Genomic DNA, 23,204 nt, shown 5'->3' with positions numbered 1-23,204 from the left:
AAAAGTGCTAAAAAACGGGAATCACTCTCTTTGTTTTAAAAAAAACAACTTTATTTCTCAAAAGGTTTAAAAACATGCCATAAAATCAAAGGGTTAAAAAAGAGGGATCTTGAAGTTTCCTTAGGAGAAACATGTGTCAGCTATCTGTCCGTCAGGTGAATTCAGTGCCTGACCCCGACTGTTTCCCATGATCTATTTCATCCTGACCCATCCTTAACAATTCTAATCCAATTCATCCTTAACAATCTAATGCCTAACACCTATCATCCTGGTCTTGGGGCAATTTCCACCCCAACTTTGGTCTGGACCCGAACTCTAACCTTAACCCTAACCCCAAACCATTATACTAGGTCCTGCTTGGGATCAACCTCCTCTCAGGTCCTCAACCTGGACTTTCTGCCTTCTGCTTACCACGTCACAGCAACAGAGTAGAACCTACACATGTATACACCTCCATAGATTTCCTTCGCTGGGTCAATTTACATATGGCTGAGGGGATTCTGAGTAACATGTGCTGGCCCGTGCCTTGCATTTCATCTCTGTCCAACCGCGAAGTCGATGGACGACGCAGGGAGATCTATGGGAATATGATTTCAACCTAACCTGTAATCATTTTCACGGTGCCAGAATTCCATCCCCTAACCCCCTCACAAACTCATGCCTGGGCTGGAAAACCTGGGTCGACATGACCATTGCCTGCCTAGAGACCCGCTGCTGTTGAACCATAAAGAATGGATAACCCCATTCCTTTATTCCTAACCCTAACCTCAGTGGAACCTCGCGTGAATTGACATTAGGAGCATCAATTCACACAACCACAGGACTCTAAAGAGGACTAAAGGACTCAAAATGGCTGTAACTCAGAGGAAATACAAGTAACATATTTGTAACTCAAAAAAGGGTAGACTACAGTCCTAATATTATTTGCTAACTCAAAACAGATTAGACAAAAATCCTAATATTTGTAACTCAAAAATAGAGTACAGTCATATTAGCATAACTCAAGACAGAGTACATGACACATCACCGAGTTAGTCTGTCTTTGCCGGAAGAAGGAGAATTCAATCCCCTAAAATCCTAACAAGAGAGTGTCTGGACTGTACCTGGGTCGACATGGCCATTGCCTGCCTAGAGACCCCATACTGTTGAACCATCCGGAAATGGATAATCCCAACCCCTGTTCCTTTATTCCTATCCTTGGAATCGTTTTCATTGAATTCTTCAGTGGTAAAGCAGAGAACCTTCAATATGTTGACACTTTGAGGCACAAAACACAAAAATGATTTAATATTTAATAAGAATCAACAGGGCTGAAGGTTTTCATTGTGTTTTTACATCATTTGAAGACAATCCTACACCTAAAAGCAATGCATTGTGAGTTATTGTTGAGCATACAAGTGACAAAATATGCAAGTAGATCATTTCTATTTTGTCCTAATAACCATGTGACAGATGGCTATATATCTTACATCTTAAACTAATCTTTGTTAAAATATAAATATATACACTAAAATCTGTAATTGATGCTTGTAATGAGCAAAACTGACTAAATGAAGGATAAATAATCTTAAAAAAAAAGATTACATAGAAGTATGGCCACCATTAATACACTAATCATGGAGCAGCACATATATGTCATAGTACTTACTCATATAGTAGGCTGACTGCTGATTCTACATACATACATTTTAGGAAACTATGGTTGATTACAGAGCCCAATAATGGTTATTTTTGTTTACTTTTGCTAAATGATTTTCTTCTTCTAAAGTCTAGAAGTGGTGACAATCTTTGGCAGATTTTCATAAAATATGCTCATGTTAGAAGACATTATAAAACCTTTTTCTAAATCACACATACAATGAGACTGCATATGTGAACACAAGTTGGGGTAGAAAAAATAAATGCATACATGTATGTATGCATTTATTTTCTTCAAAATTGTAACAATTTTGACAAAAAATACATGTATATCATACCAGAGATAAGACTGAACAAAATACAGCAGTTAAACATCATGTATATATTTAGCAATTTTTTGAATCCCCAAAATGCAAAGGACAAAATGAGCCATATATTCAGTTTTCCATTCAGTACACACTATGTAGATATTCTTGCATTTAAAGATGCCATCAGCAATATCATACTGGTGATGGAGGACACAAGTAATTGGAGTGTTCTCTTGAAGAAAAAGAGCATTGCTGGTCTTCATGCTAGTCATTTTCTTTGATGGCACCACCTTATCTGAGTCAGTTTGCACTCTGTAAAGATGTGGATACATGCCAGCATAGAAAGACATGAAACTTAAGTTTCATAAAGACCCGTTCAAGCATTATCGGAAATTTAGGATCCAGCATTTTGCGTAAGTTAGGATATTAGGCCTCTGATGAGCATCTTTCTGTACTTTTATTATTTATTTATCTATCCTTTGTCAGTATCTAAACATTATTTAAGTGCAATACTACACCAGTGCATCAACTGTTTAACATTTAATAGTTAACTTGAAATGTGTAAATCAAATCACAATATAGAATTTAATGAAATTAAATATCTACAGGATTATGTTAAGCATATAAGTGACAGTATTAGTAACACTACAGCGCCAGTTTTTAGTAATGGCATCTTTATCTATCAGTTATGAGAATCGTTCACCAGCAGGATTCCGGATGAGACGATGATCAATAAAACCATTATGATTTCAACCATCTTTTCCATCTCTCATCAAATGCAAATTATGAGCTGATTGATCATTTATTCACAAACATCAGTCCAGGTGTTGGAGTTTAGTACCAGGTCAAATGATTGGAGAGGAAAACACATGAACTGTGCATTCCGTCACAGCATTGAAGGACGTAGCATGCACCTTGTATGAATATAATAGCAAACTGTTGTGTCAACGGGCACTTCCAACTGGAGGACATCAAAAGCAGCCAGCAAGTTATTTTGGATTGTTAAGTTGGTGAATATATGTCCCAGTATGCAATGTTGCAGTTCCCTTAAGCACACTAAATAGAAAGGCACCATTGATATTTTTCTGCACAGAAATATACTGTCATCCGTTGCTACATACTAGTGTATGGCACTTTACCTACAAGACATGAACACATTTGTACATTTCTTTTTATAAAACTCTTTATTTACTACATCACTAAAATAAAAGTTTCATTTTCATTTATCTTTAAAAGTCTTTACAAAGCAAATACTTTACAGAAAATAAAGGTTTAATAATGACTATTCATTTTTTTTTCCCTCAACATAAAGGATTCTCAGCAATTTCTTTTGACTTTACACAGCAACTGGATTTAGTTTGGTGGTGGAACTGGATGACTTGTCTGCCACGTCATTAGTTGGTGATGCTAGGTTAGTCCTGCTGCTGTCCATAGCCCTGAGCAGCAGGGTTGTAGTGCTATCAGTAGTAAGGAAGGATGTGCGTTCCCCCCGACGCTCCTCTTTTTCCCTCACTAGCATGTTATCGCCACTGGACTCCACATTCTGCTGCACATGGCCATTGGTGACTCTTTTGGTGCTGCAGCTGTTGATGTTGTTGTTTGTATTTAGTAGCTTCTCAGGTAATGCTGAGAACATATGGCTGCCAGCTGTGTTGTCATGGTCACCTATGTAGTAACCATTCTCCATAGTAAACAGTGGGCTAGGTGGTAAGCTATGTGCTACATGGCCATGGTTGTAGTGGGCAGATGTCCTCTTCTGTTCATCTCGGCTCAAAGCCTTGCATGGCTGAGGTGTGTTTGACAACAGCAGGGGGCGCTCCTCCTCACCAGAGGGGCTTAAAGCCAAAGAAGGGACAGAGATTGCCAGGCTGGACAGGGGGGCAGACATCTCTGATGGAGGAGACCCTGGTGTTGCAGGAGAGGTCTGGGACACGAGAGACAGCTGAGTCTGGGTTGTCATGGCAGGTACACACCTACAACAGAAGTACAATTACAACACCTTTGTTTACACATTTACTTGAAAGATGCTCACGTCAATGTTTGTGTACCACATTTAACATTTTAAAAAGTAAACATCGTTGTCTGAGTCTGATACACAATAAAAAACAGGTTCAAATATATTGACAGTTGAATTGCCAATGATACTGCTCGGAAAAAAATATAAAGGTCCAGCGAGGCTGTGGACAATAAGTCCATCAATTCAGGACAGAGAAAGATGCATGTTTATGAGCATATTATGAATAGATATAGGGACAATTTTTTCTTCTTTCAAGAGTTAGGAACCAGAAGGCAAAAAAGTTTTTCTTGAAATTGACAGTCCCAAACTTTCAAATTTATGAGCAATTTAGAGTAATTCATTTCACCTAAAACTTAATTTATACGTGACGTGAGGGGTTGACTGGACTCCTACTGTGTAGGTTTTGATTTATAGTTTAACATCTGATTTCACTAGTTGACACCACCACATTAATAGACAGATGAATCATCTGTTAGCTGGTGATTACATGCTTTACTTTCTATTATCATTCATTACAATTTTCATTCACATGAATATACAGTGTTCACATTTATTTACTTGTTGTGATAGAGAACAGTGTCACCACGTTGAGCAGAGGGTGTGAAGTGGAAATTACTTTCCTGGATGTGTCTTCAGGAAAACAAGACAATTACTAAGGCATTTAAAATTGCTTCATGTTGTCTTGATGCCACAACAATCTCCAATGCAATCAGAAACCCCAATCACAGTTCTTGTTGTCTCCACGTGGAGACGCACATCAGCTATTGCATAGCTACGGCAAAAATGTGTGTAGGGTCCATAGCTATGCTGTTAACCTCTAAAGCACAACTATAGATTAAGGTAACCAGCATGTCTTTGGACTGTGGGAGAAAACCAGAGCACCCAGAGGAAACCTATGCCGCAACAGAACAACTCCACACAGAAAAGGATTTGAGCCCTGGTGAGGTGACGTGCAGACCACTGAGCCATCACGGCTCCTAAAATATGGATTCATCGTATTCCTGACATAGTGGCCCATCAGATAAGAATACATTTTTTAACCACTTAAGCACTCTCCAGTAGCTCCGTCATAACAACTTCAGCTTAATTACACATTCCTTTGGTTTTGTTCCAGCATCAAAAACACCCCAAATCCCCAAATTTTACATGCTTAATTGGGTTACATTTCAAAACTGGGGGCTCACTGGCTTAAGAGGGTTATCTGGTAACCGCAGGGTCAACGGTTCGATCCTCGACTGGGACGTGCCACGTGTTGAAGTGTCCCTGAGCAAGACACTGAACCCCCGGCTCCCCGGGCTGCCTGTCATTGGCAGCCCACTGCTCCCTATATACAGGGATGGGTCAAATGCAGAGGTCAAATTTTGTGTATGTGTATATGTATATGACAATAAAAAGGGTTTCTATTCTTCTATTCTAAAACATCACTGAGTTGAGAGGAAACTTTGGGATTTGTTTCAGTTTCCATTTTACCAATCATTTCCATTATACCAATTTACAATCCCATCAAAATGTACTTCTATTGAAGCCAGCTGACAAAGCCAAGAATGCGTTTTTTGTTTTGCTGCAATCTCCAGCCAGCACCTGTGGACTTGCAGGACAGAGTTCACCTTTGAAGAGCCAATCCCAGCTGACATAGTGTGAAGGCATGATACACCCTGGACATGTCAATGTCATTAACAATGAAAGTCTTTTTAGCTAGATCTAACAGTAAGAAGTACAAGTTTAAGAATGTCAGTATTGGCACGTACAGACAGCTTGCTTATTTCTGGTAAAAGGTTTACAGGCCTTTAGCGTGAGTTCTATGTTCATAGAAAAGAGACAAGATCATTCATGACTTGGATGGAGGAAATCATGTTTGAAGAGATCTGTTCTGCAGTAACCCTTTAACCAGATAGCTACTCTGGCTAAAAACAAGGTGGTGCTAGCAGCAGATTATGTTTGTGGTGAGCAACCTAAACTCTCACTCTGTATCCTAACGTTCCACCTAATCCTGGAACATTATCACTTTGGCAACACTTTTGTCTTGGGTCTCAGAAAGGCACTCTCACATTCCGGGTTCTCCAGTATAGTATAGTATTCAATACAAATAGAATGAATGTAGGGGGAAGCAGAGAACCAATTTAGTTAGCCAGTGGTGGGGCTCCTTTGGTGGCTAGGTGGGGCTTTTGGATCGCTGTCAAGAGACAAATTTGTAGGAGCGGAAGCCTTTTGCTGTGTACAGTTGAAGGAAGGGTAGGGGAAGGGTGGGATGAAAGACTAGGGCATATTGTGAAGTCAGTGAACACAGGGGATAAAAAATATGACAAAGTGACTTCAAAAATGTAAGACACAGAAAGAGTAGGCACAGGTGGAAATGCAAACTGCGATACTGGCTGTGGCCCTGGAGGAGATAGAGCCTCAGTGACGTCACATGTGACGATCCTGAAGAAGCCTGCAATTGAGAGTTTGAGAGTTCTTTTTATGGTAGATGTAGTGGAGGAGCTGACGAATCCAATGTGTGCCCAACTGCCGGGAAGTTTGTCTGTTATCTGACTGCTTGGGAAATCTCATGGCTTGAGGAGAAACACTTTCGGATGGATAATTGTCTGCAGTTTGGATCCATGGTGAGCTGGATGTTTAAAATAATCAAAGCTAGTGTATGTCTTACTTTTAGATTGATGGATGCGCGTGAAAAAGTGTGAAGCATGGTCTGAATAGAGAAAACTGAGACAAACAGTACAGGACAAGTTGACCAGGTATAATCAGGGTTGACAGGTGATTAGAGGTGTGGTTGAGGCGTGGCCTACTTCCCAAAAATAACTTAACTAGTTAACTTAATTCAATGTAAGTTATCAGTGATCACCATTGCAGAGGCCCCAGTCATTCATATAAGACTATATTTGAAGACTGTAAAAGTTGAGATTTGACAGTATTGTTTGATTTATCTTAACTGAGATTAATGATGTCTTTGTGTTTGGGCCATATTAACAAGTGCTTAGTCGGTATTGTTGAGAACCACATTATAATCATATACCACCCTACTGGGTCTATTATGATGTGTGGATGATTTATTGTCAACTATAATTCAGAAACTACTGTGTTAAATTATCAACAAAAATGTCTGAATTGAGGGTAATATCACTTCAGGAGATCAGATTCTTCTAGATGTATTTTCTGAGGTGTATTTATGTAATTCTAATTTGCTCTACACATTGCTTATTAACAACATATCTAATTATTTATGCATTCATTTATTCCTCATATGTTTTCCCCAATAGTGTAGCATTTTGGTGGAGACCATATTGTGAGAGACAGTGGCATATACTATTACACATACATATCCAGCCTACATGTTTTTAGATCAAATTCTAATTCCTATATAAATGATGTACCTACTGAGAGTCTTTGTTGCATTGTTGTCAGTTTCATGAGCCTCTTGGTTTTCTATTTGTGACGCAAAGTCACCAATTACCTTGTACTTTAATGCAAGTCCCTGTTGGAGGTAGGTGTATCTCAGCACTTCTTTGAATGAGCACTTAAGTCTCTGCTGCCACCAGTGGCATTCAGACGACCTCGGCTGCCCTGTGTGGCACGTTGGCTATTCTCCGGCAATGACATCACTGAGACAGACTCAGTGTCAGACAGAAGACTGTTGCTCCAGTCATTAGTCCAGCTGCAGAGACAGGGAGGGGGTCGTTTAGATAGAGACAGATTTCAGACAGGCCTCTAGACCATGACATAATAATATTGCGGGTCAAATTTGTGTCTTTCAGTGTATTTCATTTCAGTGTTCTCACAGTCTGCATTAATTCAAAGTCCTATTTACTGATACAGCAGTTAATTATATAATCAGCTACTGGAAAGAACTCTTTTCAAATCTGAAAGAATATGTTCAGCCAATCAGTATTGAGCCTGCCAAAATTTAAGAAAGTAGTACTGTAGTAGTTATGTTTCTTTTTCTTTACTGATGGATGAGACAGCATAGTTTTTCTGTTGAATTATAATAATTGTAATAATGTTGAATCATACAGTTATGGATGATTTGGTGCACAGGAGGCACAGCAAACACCCAGCGGATGGGATTCTAGGTATAGACATCCTGGTGCAATGCACAGAAAATTGTATGCTTTTTGGGGCGATAGAGCATGTTGGATTTTTTTATATTAGCAGCTATCAGTTTATCTCCAGGAAATGTCTCATTGGAGTTTTGCTGTGACGGGACTAAGATCCACAAGCTGCACATCCGGAGGCTGAAACTGGTTCCATGTAATGTCTTCAGTTAAGGCAAAATTGCTGCTTCCCCTTAAACTTGGCAATCAGTGTTTTGAATATCCATGTTTTTATATAATCAAGGTTCCTGATCATCTGTAAAGACTGTTTTTGACTATTCATCATCCCACTATCTCACTCATATCATAATCTCATATCTGTACTTGTGGTGCAGAAAAAGCCTAAGTGTGAGGCATTACTGTACACTAACCTGACAAATTTTTATGACTCAATATTTATTTTAATTTTAATTTGGGCTATTTTTTCTTCATTGTACAGTGCACATTTTAGGCTTGCATGAAATTTAGGAAAGCAATTTTTTTGTTTTTTTTGTTTCATGTCATGTAGTTTTATTGCAATAAGGAAATATAACCTTCATGGTTTCCTAATCTTCTCTACAATATCCATTTACAGCGTGTAGTGTGTAGTGCGTTGAACTTGCTGCTATTGAGATTAAACAGTTTGGCAGCATGCTGGTCTATGCCACTGTCCCTTGCAATGAGTTGGCAGTGACTGCAGATGTTGCTGCTGTAAGTAAGCTCTTTTGCATATTTCAAGTGTGTGACATTTTTGCAGATTTTAAGAAAATTAAATAAAGGATTTGTATGTCAGAGACTCCAGTGTTTTGGAGGCATCTTACCTTGTTTTCGTGGTAGATGCTAAGAGTAGTAGATCATATTACTCAGCTAAAACTCCTGCTACTGTAAATATTTGTTTTCAGCAAAGGAGGGTAATGTGATAATGTGATATGATAGAACTATTAAATCAAAGACCACCTTTAGGCTAGAAAATAAAGGGCATTACAGTGTCAACGTATACAATGGAACAACATTGCAGCGTCCCTGGTTTTGAACCGCACCACAAGCCCTTATGACCAAACCAACAGTAAATTCTTCTACAGATGGACATTTGCAGCCTGAACAAAAAACTGATTATCAGAATATATAACCCTTTCCCTCAGTATAGCCTTAGCTATCCAGTAAAGAGGACAAAACTTAGACAATTATAATAAAACAATGACAATAAACAAGGGCTATGGACACCACGGCGGATGCAACAAACATTATTTAGCTTTATATATATATATATATATATATATATATATAAATATATATATATACACACATCATAGTATATTCAGGACATATAGGACATACAGATTCTCAAGTAAGTGACGCCACACTTTTTTTTTATGTTTTATATGTGTGTTGCGTGTAACCCTTATTATGTCATTATACCAACTCGGCATCAGATGACTGCTGTGCTGAGGGGCTCTGATCAAGTGTCTGTGTTTGATGAATTGGGACTGAGAACGGGTTGGTTCTCACCACCAAACCTGTGATCTGAAATGTGGTGCATCTGCTTAAAACCAAACCAAATGACAAAATGTTTTACGTTATTCCTTACCTCATGCTAGAGATGTTGGTGAATGTAGTGGGTTCATGCACCAATAAAGCCTTTTTGCTTGTGGAGAAGTTGGTTTCTGTATCCCCCTCAGCTGCATGCTGCATAGTTGTCCCATTACAATGCTATAAAAAAGAGGAGCATAAAACAAATTGACAATTGGCTTGCGTGTACAAATTTAACAGGTTTTATTTGATAGCAACAGGTAACAACATACATCGATGAGCTGCAAATCTTGAAGAGGCAAGTTAGAAACCTGACGTCCTCTAGCTGAGTTTGCCAGGTTGGAGCCAATACCAGTATTGGTATTGTTGGTCCTCTTATTCCTCAGGCTCTGCCTCAGATGGTCATGGAGCTTTTTCCTCTGCTTCCTGTTTGTGAAGAAACAGGAGACGGGAAAGTTCCAAATGTAGTTAAAGAGATACATTTACCCCAATTTCAGCTAATGTTTTTATGGCTTGACTGTAATGGTAATGGTAATTGATTTTTACATATTGAGGTCAGTACAAAATACATTTTACATTTTTGTAATTGCCTCCAATAGTACCACAAAGTTCTCAAATGTCTCACTTCATTTGGTTTGGCTGTATCTCTTATCTATCTGTGAAACCCTGGAAATGTTCTAATCTGATTATTTTACATAGTTGTCTGAAGGAGGTCAATGTCTGGATGTCTCACAGTCTTCTGCAGCTAAATTAGAACCCCCTACCCCAATCAAACATTTGAATTGTTACATTCGGCCACTTGGCTTTGGAATTAAATTAGTCTCAAACTGATCATAAAAACTGTTTTACATGATCTACAAACAAAAAATACAATTTACAAATGAGTACAACGATTTGTGTGTAATTTCTGGTACTCACAAATGCGTGTTACAATCTACATGAAAATACTAAGCAATTTGAGCACATGTGAAACAAGTTTTACAAATGCACTCATCAGAATCTTAGTCTATAAATGAATACAATAGAATATCACGTATATTTTTTTACAGAGGAATTTGTATACAAAGCAAGCTTTTTGAAGGCGAACATGATCATGTCTTTGAAGTTGAAGATAAAAATGTATACATAAAATATTAATATTAATTTACATTGTTATGTGTGCATTTGTAAAATTGTTTAACAAATGTTCATATTACTTGGCATTTGTGTGTAAATTGTAACACGCATTTGCAAGTAACCAAAAAGTCAGTCAGTCAGTCAGTCAGTCAGTCAGTCAGTCAATCAACCCCAGTTCTGGCTTCACTGTCTTCCTCTTGGGCCTCTCAGTTCAAGTTCAAGTTAAAAGTTCAGGTCTTTTGCTATTTCTGTCCTGACTCACATGGAACATTCTCCATATTTCTAACACCTATTAGACATTTTTGCAGACAATTCATTTACTTTTTGAAAGGAGATTTGGGGACTTGAGGGACTATTGGGTACTAAAAGAAAATGGTGGAGTGTACCTTTAAGTTATTAATGAAATATGAAAATGTGACATGAATTACTTTGTTTTGCAGTAGGCAACCACACACATGATTCCAACCACTAGGAGTGCAATGCAGATTCCTGTTATTGTTAAAATGCGTTTCTGATACAGCTCCTCAGCTTCTGAAAAAGAGGACAGTACAATCTTAAAATTTCAGGAGTACAATACACACAGACAGACACATACATTAAGACCATTCCAGCCATAAACCCAAACAATAAGAAAATGCTCTGCAGGGAGGTTTTTTACAATTACAGCAATCAAAAGTCCAAATGCTTCTTAGAAGAAAGAAATTAGAAGTAATTTTCTACTATAGACATGATTGGAATCTAATCCACTGATCTGGGAGACACAGTGGCCCTTAACAATGACAGTCCAGCCAATACATTGCCCTGTTTAAGCTTATGCAAGTGGATTTGTATCAGTGTAGTCAAGTAACAGTCAGCACAGAAATGTCTATGATATGTTTGAGGTCATTTAGAAACAGTGTCTCTCTTTACATGATAGTCACAATTATTAAAAAACAAATTTCGGGGGAAATATTTGTCTTTATGTTTAAAAAAAGATTATCAGGCGATGTATCATCGTTACATAATTTATTTATAACTCTTAAATATTGATACTGGTATTGGCTTCATGAATCCTGTATCTATAGGGCTCCAGTCAGCAATCAAAGACAAATGACTCTAACATGCAATACACCAAAATCTAGCGCTCAACCATAATACCAGCTTCTCTTTATTGTCCTATAAACCTCATCTCTTCAGGGATGGTTCTAATTATAATGTTAAACTCTTTAATATCACATGATCTCTCCAAGGTGAACTCACATCCATGAGCCTGTTTCGCTTCACTTTTCTTAATTTCTAGAATTGTCCTCCATTAGTCATCAATGCTGTCGAAGTAGAACTGAGTTTGAATTCCAGCATTTTTCTGAAAAATGTGTTTGTCTTTACTCTGTTGTCAAATCAGAAGCTCAAATAAACGTTTTCATTTTCGTTTACATTTCTTTATGTTGATTCTCTCTGGGACAGTTGGAAGTCCTGTTTTCCAACTGTATTTAGCAAGCAAATATTAAGAGATTTTTTTTAAAGTGACAAACACACTGCTCATAAAAATGTATTTGCATATTGCACATGAAGAGGTATTTTCAAAATAAAACAGAGGAACAGAAGCTAACTGTATCATGTAGGCCAGTAATTATGGTGAATCCTTATATCTTTTGATACATTTATTAAGATTAACACACCAACATAAATCATCCGTAAAGTGGGAAACTAGGAGTGTGGCTTCATTTTCTTACCACAGCTGCATGCAATTTACCAAAGTGCAATCAGATAATAAACAGTTTATTTATGAGATCAGTGTTTCATAAAGCAGCTGAAAAGAGGATTTCTTAAATTTGTGCTTGTGCCTAAAACGGTTTGATGAATGTGTTAATTAGTCTGGTCAGCCATGATGAAGAACCTGAAAGGTCCCAGCAGGCTCTATGCAGTACTTTTTAAATCAGTCAACTGTCCAAGTGTTAGCATAATTTAAGAATATATTGCATTCCAACTAAAATTAAATGGTCTTATTGAAAGAGAAAATAAATATTGATATAATATTGATATATTGATTTCTATCAACATATTGTTTAGTATTATGTAATGTGCCAGATTTAGCAAAAAAGGCAAATTGTCATCTGCTTTCTTTGGGCAGGTTGATATTACACACTTTAGTGCATCTTTACACAATTTACTAGATGTAACATGACACTGTGATGAAAAGAGGCATAAACTAGAAAGATGCTATAAGTAAGAGGGAATATAACATTTAACAGTTGAAAACATACATGTGATGAAGGTGGAAACCACCACGTTCTCATTCCCAATTCCTCAAATAATGCTCTAGGTAACCCTCTAGCGTCTGTTTTGGAAGTGTCAGGGACAGCATGTCAATAAACGCTCGTTAAATGCATAATTTCTTTCAAAATGAAAAAGGTTTAGGAAACAACCATTAAGTTAGGATCTTGGTTGACGTTATTTTGACTGACTAAGGACTCCTGTGACTAGCGAGTGCTCTAATGAGTCACGTGACTATCAACGTGACTATCAGCTATCAACAACGTGACTAACGAGTCAAATGAATGACGTGACACAATAAATCTTAGATTTTTTGTTTCACACAGGACACTACCACCCCACCCTAAATGGTAAATTAACTTGCATTTGTATAGCACCTTTCTAGTCTTCTGACCACTAAAAGCGCTGTATACTACACACACATTCACATACTGATGGTAGAGGCTGCCATACAAGGTGCCACCTGCCCATCAGGACTCAAAACTCATCCACCCATTGGTTGTTTAGTAGGGGTGCAGCGGATCACAAAACTCACGGTTCGGTTCACAGTTTTTGAGTCACGGATCGGATAATTTTTTGGATCAGCGAAGGGGGGGTGGACAAATAATTTGCTTTCCATTTATTAGTTAAAATAACTTCAAGAACACAGAAAGCAAATAACTTTGGGCTATAGTCTTACATGAAAACCACAATATTTAAGATATTCAGTTTCAAAAAGATGAGAATATCTACATTGCCTGGGGAAAGGGTAGTGCCAGATGTGTGTCTGTGGGACCCTCACAGAGGGGCGTGTCTGCAGCACCAGACTTTGAATCTCCACTCCGCCGTGATGAAGTGAGCTGTCTCAGTCTTTTCCTCTTCATAGAGGCCTGGAACGATCTTCATACTGAAGTGGGTGCCTGAGGGGATTTCGTAGCGTGGCTCAAGCACTTTAACCATATTTTGAAATCCTTTGTTTTCCACAACGGAGAATGCCCTCATGTCTTCAGCAATAATGACCTCAATAGCTTTTGTAATAGCTTTAGCCCAGTCTGATTCTGCCACAAACTGTTTCTTAAATGCCGCGATGATACCTTGGCGCTTCAAATGTGTGGACATGTCCGATGTATTGCCGTTGTCGTATGTCTTTCTCTTTAAACAACGCCTACATACGATAACGGTTTTATCCACCACCCTTATCCGTCATTATAAGTTACAGGGAAGCCTAAATGCTCCCAAACTTAAATGACGCCGGGGGCTTCTCAAGTTCCTCCGCTCGCCATGACTTTCACCGTTAAAAATGCTTCTAACCTGCTCCATTCACATGAACACACTACTGCTTTATATTTGTTCACTGACACTCTACGTTGATATCTGGGGATTTGTTACTTGAAAAGGAACAGCAGCAGTGAAACGTTATTACACACTATGATGATTACACTGTAAAAACAATCTCGAACCGTGAGGGATGATCCGTGATCCGTTACACCACTATTGTTTAGTGTCTTGCCCAAGGACATTTTGACATGCGGACCGAAGGAATTGGGGATTGAAGCGCCAATCTTCCAATTCGAAGATGACCCACTATACCTCCGAGCCACAGCCTCCCCATTAGCAGTTTATCACGCAATTTATACTGTGTCAGTTGCTATGATCATCTCATTATAACGCGGGATAGTTTACTTTGGAGTTAGTTGAAAGCCTGGTGCGTCGCATACAGAAGGGTGCCGCTGTACCTTGACACCGAGGGGCACTGATCAGTATTTGACGAGTTGGGAGTGAGACCATGTTGTGGAAACAGAAAGGCAGATGGGTGAAGTTAGGAGGACAGTGATGCTGCTTTGTCTCATGCTGAACACTGGTGGCAACAGAAGATGCAGGAATGGATAGCTGAAGGGGTGTGAACATACAGCATTAGAAATATACAGCCTCTTTGGCTTTCATTATGTACTCAAATGAATCAGCAGCATTTGGACTGTTAACCAGAATCAAAACACGTGTGATATTTGACGTGAAAATAATAGCTTGGAGCTGCATCACAGTGCTTTGTCTTAAATAATGTTGATGTGTTGTTCATTTTGATTGCTAAAATATGTATTCAATGTTATATGTGATTTGTGCTGATGGTCAACGCTGTATGATCCGTTCACCTTGGAGAAAACTAGCTCTAGTAGAGGGTTTTAGCTTACAGTCTTACATCTGCAAACTAGGAGGAAGGAATAATCCATACCCATAAATTCAATCCCAAGATGTTCTGTCAGTGCAGAAAGGTGACAAAAAAAAAAGAAAATTTGATTTTTCAGATGAGAGGATAATATTTGTAGTTCTCACAGTATTTATGGTAAAAGAGATGTAGTCAGATTTAACTTGATGGATTAAGGGTAACAGTTATTATACACACATTAAACACTTTAGATTTTCTATATGAACTTGCATAAACATTAAGTATCTCAAATCTATCCTAAAGGTACAGGAAACAAACACCTAAAAATGTTTATACAGACTTTTTACAAAGATTTCCTGATACCAGTGTGATATGCACATTTCTATTAGATGCTAATAAAATCGGGAACGACAAAGCCACGTGGCGTAGGTTGCTTTGGCATAAACATGGCACACAAAGGAACACATTGAAAACACAGGAATCTCACAGTAATAAACTGTAAGTTTGAGCCAAATAAGCTTTTGGCAACCTGAACCCAAACCATACTACAGTTTAACACAACAGCAAACCAAATAGAGAGATTGTGTGTGCTAAACACTGATTTACTATCAACATGCTGCACCTCAGGAATGACACCATATATAATACATCAAAAATGTAAACAACCCAATGAATGACAAAACAAGCTCTGACACTCTGCATTGATATTTGGGGACTTGTTACTTGAAAAGGAACAACAGCAGTGTTCACTGTGTTTATTTGCAACCCCATTGCCAGTCAAAAGAGTTGATATTGGACAACTTCAATCATTCTGCATCCAATGCCAGCCTTTTTAAAGTCATGTTTACTACAATATTGGATGGTAATCGCAGGTACCTACTTTGTAACGGGTTGTATATGGACCCAAATGCAACACACAGGATTCCAGGGATCTTTGACCTTTTATTAAAAACTTCGATAACAGCAGACAGAGTTTAAACTGGGTCAGGATCAGAAGGCTGGTGGGTTTACCGGGAGTCAGGCAAGACGGGTAGAACAGGGGCAGGCAGGGTCGGTAACAGGAGATCAGTCTGTGAGAGTGTGCTGGAGAGTCTGGCATGGAAAACCGAAGAACAATCTGGCAAATGTGTCTGGGAGGCAGGAGTCTATATAGGGGCTTGATTACTTATCAGAGGCAGGTGAGTGAACAGGTGAAGGGAGTTTAGACTGATGAGGAGGGAGTGACTGACAAGTAGAGTGAGGAGGGTGTGGAGCTGAACTGTGACAGAACCCCCCCCCTTTAAGGGATGGCTCCCGACGTCCCAAACAACCACAACCAAGCCGGGTGGGCGGAGGGGGCCTGGAGGAGGGCTAATATTCATCTGACATCTCCATCCTCTCCTCATCCTCGGCAGGTGAGTCGTCCTGGCCGGAAGACGGCTCCTCTTCAACGTCTGAAGCTGCAGATGGAACAGAGTCTGGCTGGGTAGCCCCAGTGGGCACCGAGCCCTTGGTGGGCTGGTCCGGATGGCAGCGGTGAAACTCCCTGATGAGAAAGGCATCCAGAATGTGTCGAGCAGGGACCCAGGATCTTTCTTCTGGACCGTAGCCCTCCCAGTCGACCAGGTATTGTAGACCTCTCCCACGGCAGCGGGAACGAAGCAGGCGGCGAACCGTGTAGGTAAGACCTCCATCAATGAATCGCGGTGGCGGCGGAGGCTTTACAGCAGGAACCAGTGGGCACTCTCGAACTGGCTTTACCTTGGAGACATGGAATGATGGGTGGACCCGCATGGTCCGGGGCAGCTTGAGCCTCACTGCTGCAGGATTGATGACCTTCAGGATCTCGAATGGCCCAATGAACCTGGGTGCCAACTTCGTAGACTCTACCCGCAAGGGTAGGTCACGGGTCGATAGCCAGACCTTCTGGCCAACCTGGTAGATGGGGGCTTTGGAGCGGCGCCGGTCGGCCGCTGTGGAGTAGCGGTTGGCCGAGCGGAGGAGCGCAACTCTGGCCTTGGCCCAGGTACGGCGGCAGCGGCAGACGAAAGCCTGGACAGAGGGGCAGGAAACCTCCTTCTCCAGGGCCGAAAACAGTGGAGGTTGAAAACCGTAGGCACACTGGAACGGGGACATTCCAGTGGCAGAGCTGGTCAGGGTGTTGTGGGCATACTCCACCCACAGGAGCTGCTGGGACCAGGACGATGGATGCTTGGAGACCAAGCACCGTAGAGCCGTCTCCATCTCCTGGTTCTTGCGCTCAGTCTGGCCATTAGATTGTGGGTGGAATCCAGATGACAGGCTGGCTGTGGCCCCGATAAGTGTGCAGAACTCCCTCCAGAACACTGATGTAAACTGAGGTCCCTGGTCAGAGACCACATCCGTGGGGAGACCATGGAGCCGAGAGTTCAATCTCTTGGCAGACTGAATGTACTCGAGGTTCTTGTGATCAGTCCATACCAAAGAGGGAAGACTGGTCCCCTCAAGCCAGTGATGCCACTCCTCAAGGGCCAGCTTAACAGCTAGCAGCTCTCGGTTACCAATGTCCTAGCTCTGTTCAGCAGGTGAGAGCCGCCTAGAAAAGAAGGCACAGGGGTGGAGTTTCTGGTCGCTGGCAGCCCGCTGGGATAGGATGGCCCCCACCCCAACATCGGAGGCATCCACCTCCACAACGAACTGCCTCTCTGGGTCAGGAACTTGGAGGATAGGGGCAGAGGTAAACCGGGCCTTAAGGTTCTGGAAGACCTCCTGAGCCGAGGGTGACCACTGGAACAGCACTTTGGATGAGGTAAGGGCCGTGAGTGGGGCAGCCACGGTGCTATAGCCTCGGATGAACCTCCGGTAGAAGTTAGCAAACCCCAGGAATCATTGCAGATGTTTACGCGAGTCAGGGACGGGCCAGGACGTAACTGCCGACACCTTGGCTGGATCCATCTGCATGATCCCCTGTCCCACGATGTACCCCAGGAAGGAGACAGATGAGGCGTGGAACTCACACTTCTCTGCCTTAACAAACAGAGAATTCTTTAGGAGGCGTTGAAGGACTGCTTGGACATGGTGAATGTGCTCCTCTCGGGACCTAGAGAAAATCAGAATGTCGTCAAGGTAGACGAACACCTGTTTGTTTAACATGTCTCTCAGCACATCACTTACCAGGGCCTGGAAGACAGCTGGGGCATTGGTGAGACTGAAGGGCATGACCAGGTATTCATAATGTCCATTGGGGGTGTTGAAAGCCGTCTTCCACTCGTCACCCTCTTGGATCCGGACCAAATGACATGTGTTACGCAGGTCTAGCTTGGTGAAGATGGTGGCCCCCCCCGCAGCAACTCAAAGGCAGAAGAGATGAGGGAGTGGGTAGCGGTTCTTAATGGTAATGTCGTTGAGGCCCCTGTAGTCAATGCAAGGCCTCAGTGACTTCTCCTTCTTTCCCACGAAGAAGAACCCCGCACCAGCAGGTGAAGAAGAGGGACGGATGATCCCAGCAGCTAGAGAGGAATTTATGTACGCCTCCATGGTCTCTCTTTCAGGTGCAGATAAGGAATACAGGCAACCCCTGGGTGGAGTGGTGCCTGGTTGCAGGTCAATGGCGCAATCGTAGGGGCGATGTGGAGGCAGAGATGAGGCCCTGACCTTACTGAATACCTCCCGATATTCAGTAAGCACCCCTGACAGGTCCAAAGCAGAGCTGGAACAGACTGACTGCTGGGGTGCAGCAGCTTGTTTCAGGCAAATCAGGTGACAGGATGAGCTCCACCCCAGGATGGCTCCTGTGGACCAGTCTATGTGGGGGTTATGGCGGCGGAGCCAGGGGTACCCCAGGATTAATGGATGCTGGGGTGACCGCAGGATAAGAAACCGGATAGCCTCATGGTGGTTACCAGACAGGAGCATACGGACTGGCATGGTCTGGTGAGTCACTGTAGGTGGCCATCCAGGGCGCTGGCAGGAACAGGGCATAGCAGAGGTACCCGGTTGATATCCAACTGAAGGGCTAGGTCCTCATCAATGATGCTGTCATCAGCGCCAGAGTCAATGAGCGTAGTGAGGGTCTGGGATCCGTTCGCGAGCAGAAGCTGAACGTGGCAAAGGGGTCTTTGTTTGGGAGAGAGTCTTGTGGTTCGGCTCACCAGTACCTCCCCTACTACTGGCGAGCCGTGCCCTTTTGCTGGGCACCGGGATATAAAGTGACCAGCCTGGCCACAGTACAGGCAAAGATTTCCCCGGTGGCCATGCAGGTGGGGCGCACCAGTCTCACTCCAGAGGAGCGCGAGCGCCCCACCTGCATGGTTTCAACTCCCCCAGGTTGAGGCCCTGGGATGACACCGGTAGCTGCTGGAGGACCTCGAGGCAGGGTGGAAAGGTGGCGATCTGTCTCCCCCTTGCGTCGCTCCTGTCGCCTTGCCTGGATGCGTCTGTCCACTCGGGAAGTCAGTTCCACTAGGCCTTCCAGGTTAGCAGGTAAATCAAAAGAAATCAGTTCATCTTTAATATACACAGCTAGTCCAGCCAAAAAAGCGGCACACTGTGCTGCCGAGTTCCAGTCGCTAAGGCGTGCTCTCGTGCGAAACTCGATGGCATAGTCAGCAACTGTCCGGTCTCCCTGACGCAGTTCCATAAGTCCCCCGGTAGGATCAGGACCATTGGAGACCGCCCCGAACACCTTGCATAGCTCCGCAGAAAAAGCCAGGAATGAAGAGCAGGCTGGCGTGCGCCTCTCCCATTCAGCGGTACCCCAGAGTCGTGCTCTGCCTGTCAGGTGGTTAATGGTGAAGGCTACTTTAGCTTCCTCCGAGGCAAACGTGTAGGGCTGCAGGGAAAACAAGATGGAGCAGTTGGTGACAAATGGGTTGCAGCCCTCAGGTTCTCCAGCATAGCGCTCTGGGGTTCCCACACGTGGCTCGTGTGCTGGAGCAGGCGTCGGAAGGACAGGAGGCGAAGCTAAGTCTACATGCTGGGTCAGGGCTGCTGTTAGTTGTTGGACCTGAGCGGCTAACGCAGCCATAGCCTGCTCCTGGGCTGCTGCTGACTGACGTGTCTCAGCGGCGATGTTGGTCATCAGTGCCTCATGCTGCTGGAGAGCCCCCTTGATTCTCTCAAAACGGCTCACTGGTGCAGGGGTGTGTGCTGGGTCCATGACTTGCCAGATTGTACTGTAACGGGTTGTATATGGACCCAAATGCAACACACAGGATTCCAGGGATCTTTGACCTTTTATTACAAACTTCGATAACAGCAGACAGAGTTTAACCTGGGTCAGGATCAGAAGGCTAGTGGGTTTACCGGGAGTCAGGCAAGGCGGGTAAAACAGGGGCAGGCAGGGTTTCCAGATACAGCAGGCAGAGTAAAACAGGATCAAGATCAGAAGGCTGGTGGGTTTACCGGGAGTCAGGCAAGATGGGTAGAACAGGGGCAGGCAGGGTCGGTAACAGGAGATCAGTCTGTGAGAGCGTGCTGGAGAGTCTGGCATGGAAAACCGAAGAACAATCTGGCAAATGTGTCTGGGAGGCAGGAGTCTATATAGGGGCTTGATTACTTATCAGAGGCAGGTGAGTGAACAGGTGAAGGGAGTTTAGACTGATGAGGAGGGAGTGACTGACAAGTAGAGTGAGGAGGGTGTGGAGCTGAACTGTGACATACTTATTTTAAACATAACCATGATATTTTCCCTAAACCAAAACTGAAAATGTTTTTTTGCCTTTTATTGGACAAGTCTGCTCAAAGCTACAGTAAAATGTACGGGTAGCTAATTTATATCTGTTTCGTTTGGAAACAAATCGCTCTCTTTGACAGGCTTTAACATATTCCAACAACAGGGCTCCGATTGCACTAAATTGTCAGCTCAGTTTGTTTTGCATCCAGTTCTGACTGTAATTCCCTCTGCACACAAATACTACTTTTTCTCTGTAACTTTGAAAATGCTATGGTGAAAAATCCACATTTAATAATCTTTCACTGGGCAACACTTCAGAGAAGTAAGCATGGGTATTCTCTCAGCACTGATGAGTGTCAATCACACATTAAAGGAGACATCCTGGACCTTTTTGGGGTTTGTGATGAACACTACCAAACCGTTTTAAATCCCAGGAAATGATCCAGGAAATTTGAATTAAAACAGCACCATATGAGAATGTTAAAAACAATTGATGGCATTTCTTTCAGTGCTTAATACCTAGTTCATTACAAAATTGAAAATTTGAGTTTCCTGTACCTTTAAAATGCTGGTGAAAGTATGTATTCTCATACAAATTATTATTTTTTTAACAAATGTTTGGACTGTAATAAGGTACCTATAATGAAGTGAATACAATCATACATTATGTATCCACTTATAAGGCACGTCTACTGCAATGGTGTGGCTTAGTGCATGCACCTCCATCAGTGCGCTTGCATTTTTTGACCACCATGCCAAACAGTCAACAGACAATCAGTTAGATAAGGATACACTCACCAGTCAACACTCTAAATTTAGCATGCTATGACGATCATGCACAATTCCCAACACAAACATAGTACTCTTTATTAAGATTTAAAAAATCAATGGCATTGTGTCAGGTGTGTAACTGTATTCCAGTTTTTCCTTTTTGAAATGTCTGTTAAAATAGGCTAAGATTAACGTCACTCACCTGTAACGTTCTGGCTCGGTGTCAAGAGCCATTGGACTTGAAGACATTCTTGCTTAATAATCTTTTAGTGATCTTTATTAGTTTATCTGTTGTTATCATTTTTTGAACATACCTCTCCGGTACTCTGTTTAACACAGAATCGTTACAGCACAATCTGGCCAAGAATGACTCTGCAATCACTCTTGTCTAGGGCTGGGTATTGTTTAAAAAATGAGGGTACCATTACCAATACCAAATTTTACAAAGTTTCTTCTAATTCAACGACTCACAAAACAATGAGGTTGGGGATTTCCTCCCCAGGCTACAAGGGATGAGATTGTGGTTGTGGTTTACTGTAGCCTATTATTTGTTAAATTTGATGTGTTTACCATCAATAAAATTGTGTCTTTTCAGTGAAATGAAGTCTGTTGAAAGGACTGTTCCAAATGTCATTTTCACATTCGAACAAAGCTTGAGCTTTTCGAATGACGTTTCGACTGTCTGTTGTTATAGTTTATGATGTCGTCATCGTAAAAAATTGGGGAAATATAATTTTGTTCAGTGTATAAGATATTGTGGTTATGTAAAAGTAATTTACAGTGCTATAGCATCCAGAGTTAAAAGCTGAAAACAAGCTTAATTAACCTCTAGCCTTGGTGGGCTGACTGGACCGGGAGACGTAAAATCTGAGCGCGTGATGACTAAGATCTTTCACTCTGTTAAAACATCTAGATATAAGCAATCAGGATGTAAAAGTGTAGCATAAGATGTGGCTTAGAAACCTAATAAAAATGTCAAATTTGAAGGTAGCAAACAGGGAACAGGAAGAGAGTATTCATGGACCACATCTTCTTCCCTTTCTATTCACCATGTACCTGCACCACGGTCCAAGCCCCTAATTGTATAGCATCCATGCCTTGTTCTGGACAGCCAACTTTCACTGGTAGGTAATCTACCTCCAGTGCAAGCCGTGTCATCCCAGTAGTCACAATCTGTTTACCCACATTCTCAAACCCCTAATGTTATGGATCTGTTCATAGCCTCTGCTTATAAAATACCAAGACCTTCACATTTTGCTCCCCTGAAAGTAGCTCTGCATAATCTTCTTCACAATGATCCCCATCTTAGAGTAGATATAGATGGTCTTATGCACTGTGCTACTCTGCTACTAAGAGCTCCCTACATCAGGACATAGGCAGACTGCTTGTGCAGGAATCCCAATAATCAGAAAACCACAAGCCTAGTATTGATGAATGGCAAGTCTTGCCATTTGAAACAACATGTAGCCACCTGTGCAATTCACAAACATGTCCAAGATCTTCGTGATGGAATTTAGGAGGTCCTTTAATCAGTCTAACATTTTTTTTATGTTGATAAATGTTGATGTTTAAGTTTCACTTCTTCTCATAGAGCCAAGTCCCTCATTGGCAAAATGAGACCTCTGCTTCATCAGACAACGGGTTAGTAATGATCCAGCTCTAATAAACCATCTCCCACTAGATGCAAACTCCAAAACCAGTGAATTGTGGCTCTCAAAAAATGGAGACC

The 23,204-nt window shown here is 41.8% G+C and overlaps 1 protein-coding gene across 5 annotated transcripts in view; it reads right to left on the bottom strand.

Moving 5' to 3' along the window:
* Positions 1 to 1,091: 1,091 nt before the first annotated feature.
* nrg1 (neuregulin 1) overlaps positions 1,092 to 23,204 on the bottom strand; it is a 34,208-nt gene continuing 12,095 nt past the window's right edge. Inside the window, exons 3-8 of one of the 5 annotated variants that reach the window (XM_031875748.1) lie at positions 15,139 to 15,162; positions 11,105 to 11,207; positions 9,833 to 9,986; positions 9,619 to 9,740; positions 7,415 to 7,615; positions 3,834 to 3,919 (exon numbers count right to left, since the gene is read on the bottom strand). In XM_031875748.1, the coding sequence (XP_031731608.1) occupies positions 7,456 to 7,615; positions 9,619 to 9,740; positions 9,833 to 9,986; positions 11,105 to 11,207; positions 15,139 to 15,162 (563 nt within the window). In that variant the 3' untranslated portion in view covers positions 3,834 to 3,919; positions 7,415 to 7,455. Of the gene's footprint in view, positions 3,920 to 7,414; positions 7,616 to 9,618; positions 9,741 to 9,832; positions 9,987 to 11,104; positions 11,208 to 15,138; positions 15,163 to 23,204 lie in introns of all 5 variants that reach the window. The other 4 variants (XM_031875744.1, XM_031875746.1, XM_031875745.1 and 1 more) reach the window with 4 other exon arrangements.

This window comes from Anarrhichthys ocellatus, unplaced genomic scaffold (genome assembly GCF_004355925.1).
Source record: "Anarrhichthys ocellatus isolate YVR2014 unplaced genomic scaffold, GSC_Weel_1.0 scaffold95, whole genome shotgun sequence".
Classification (NCBI taxonomy): domain Eukaryota; kingdom Metazoa; phylum Chordata; class Actinopteri; order Perciformes; family Anarhichadidae; genus Anarrhichthys; species Anarrhichthys ocellatus.
Note: the sequence above shows the minus strand (reverse complement) of the source record. Positions and strands in the feature narration are given on the sequence as shown.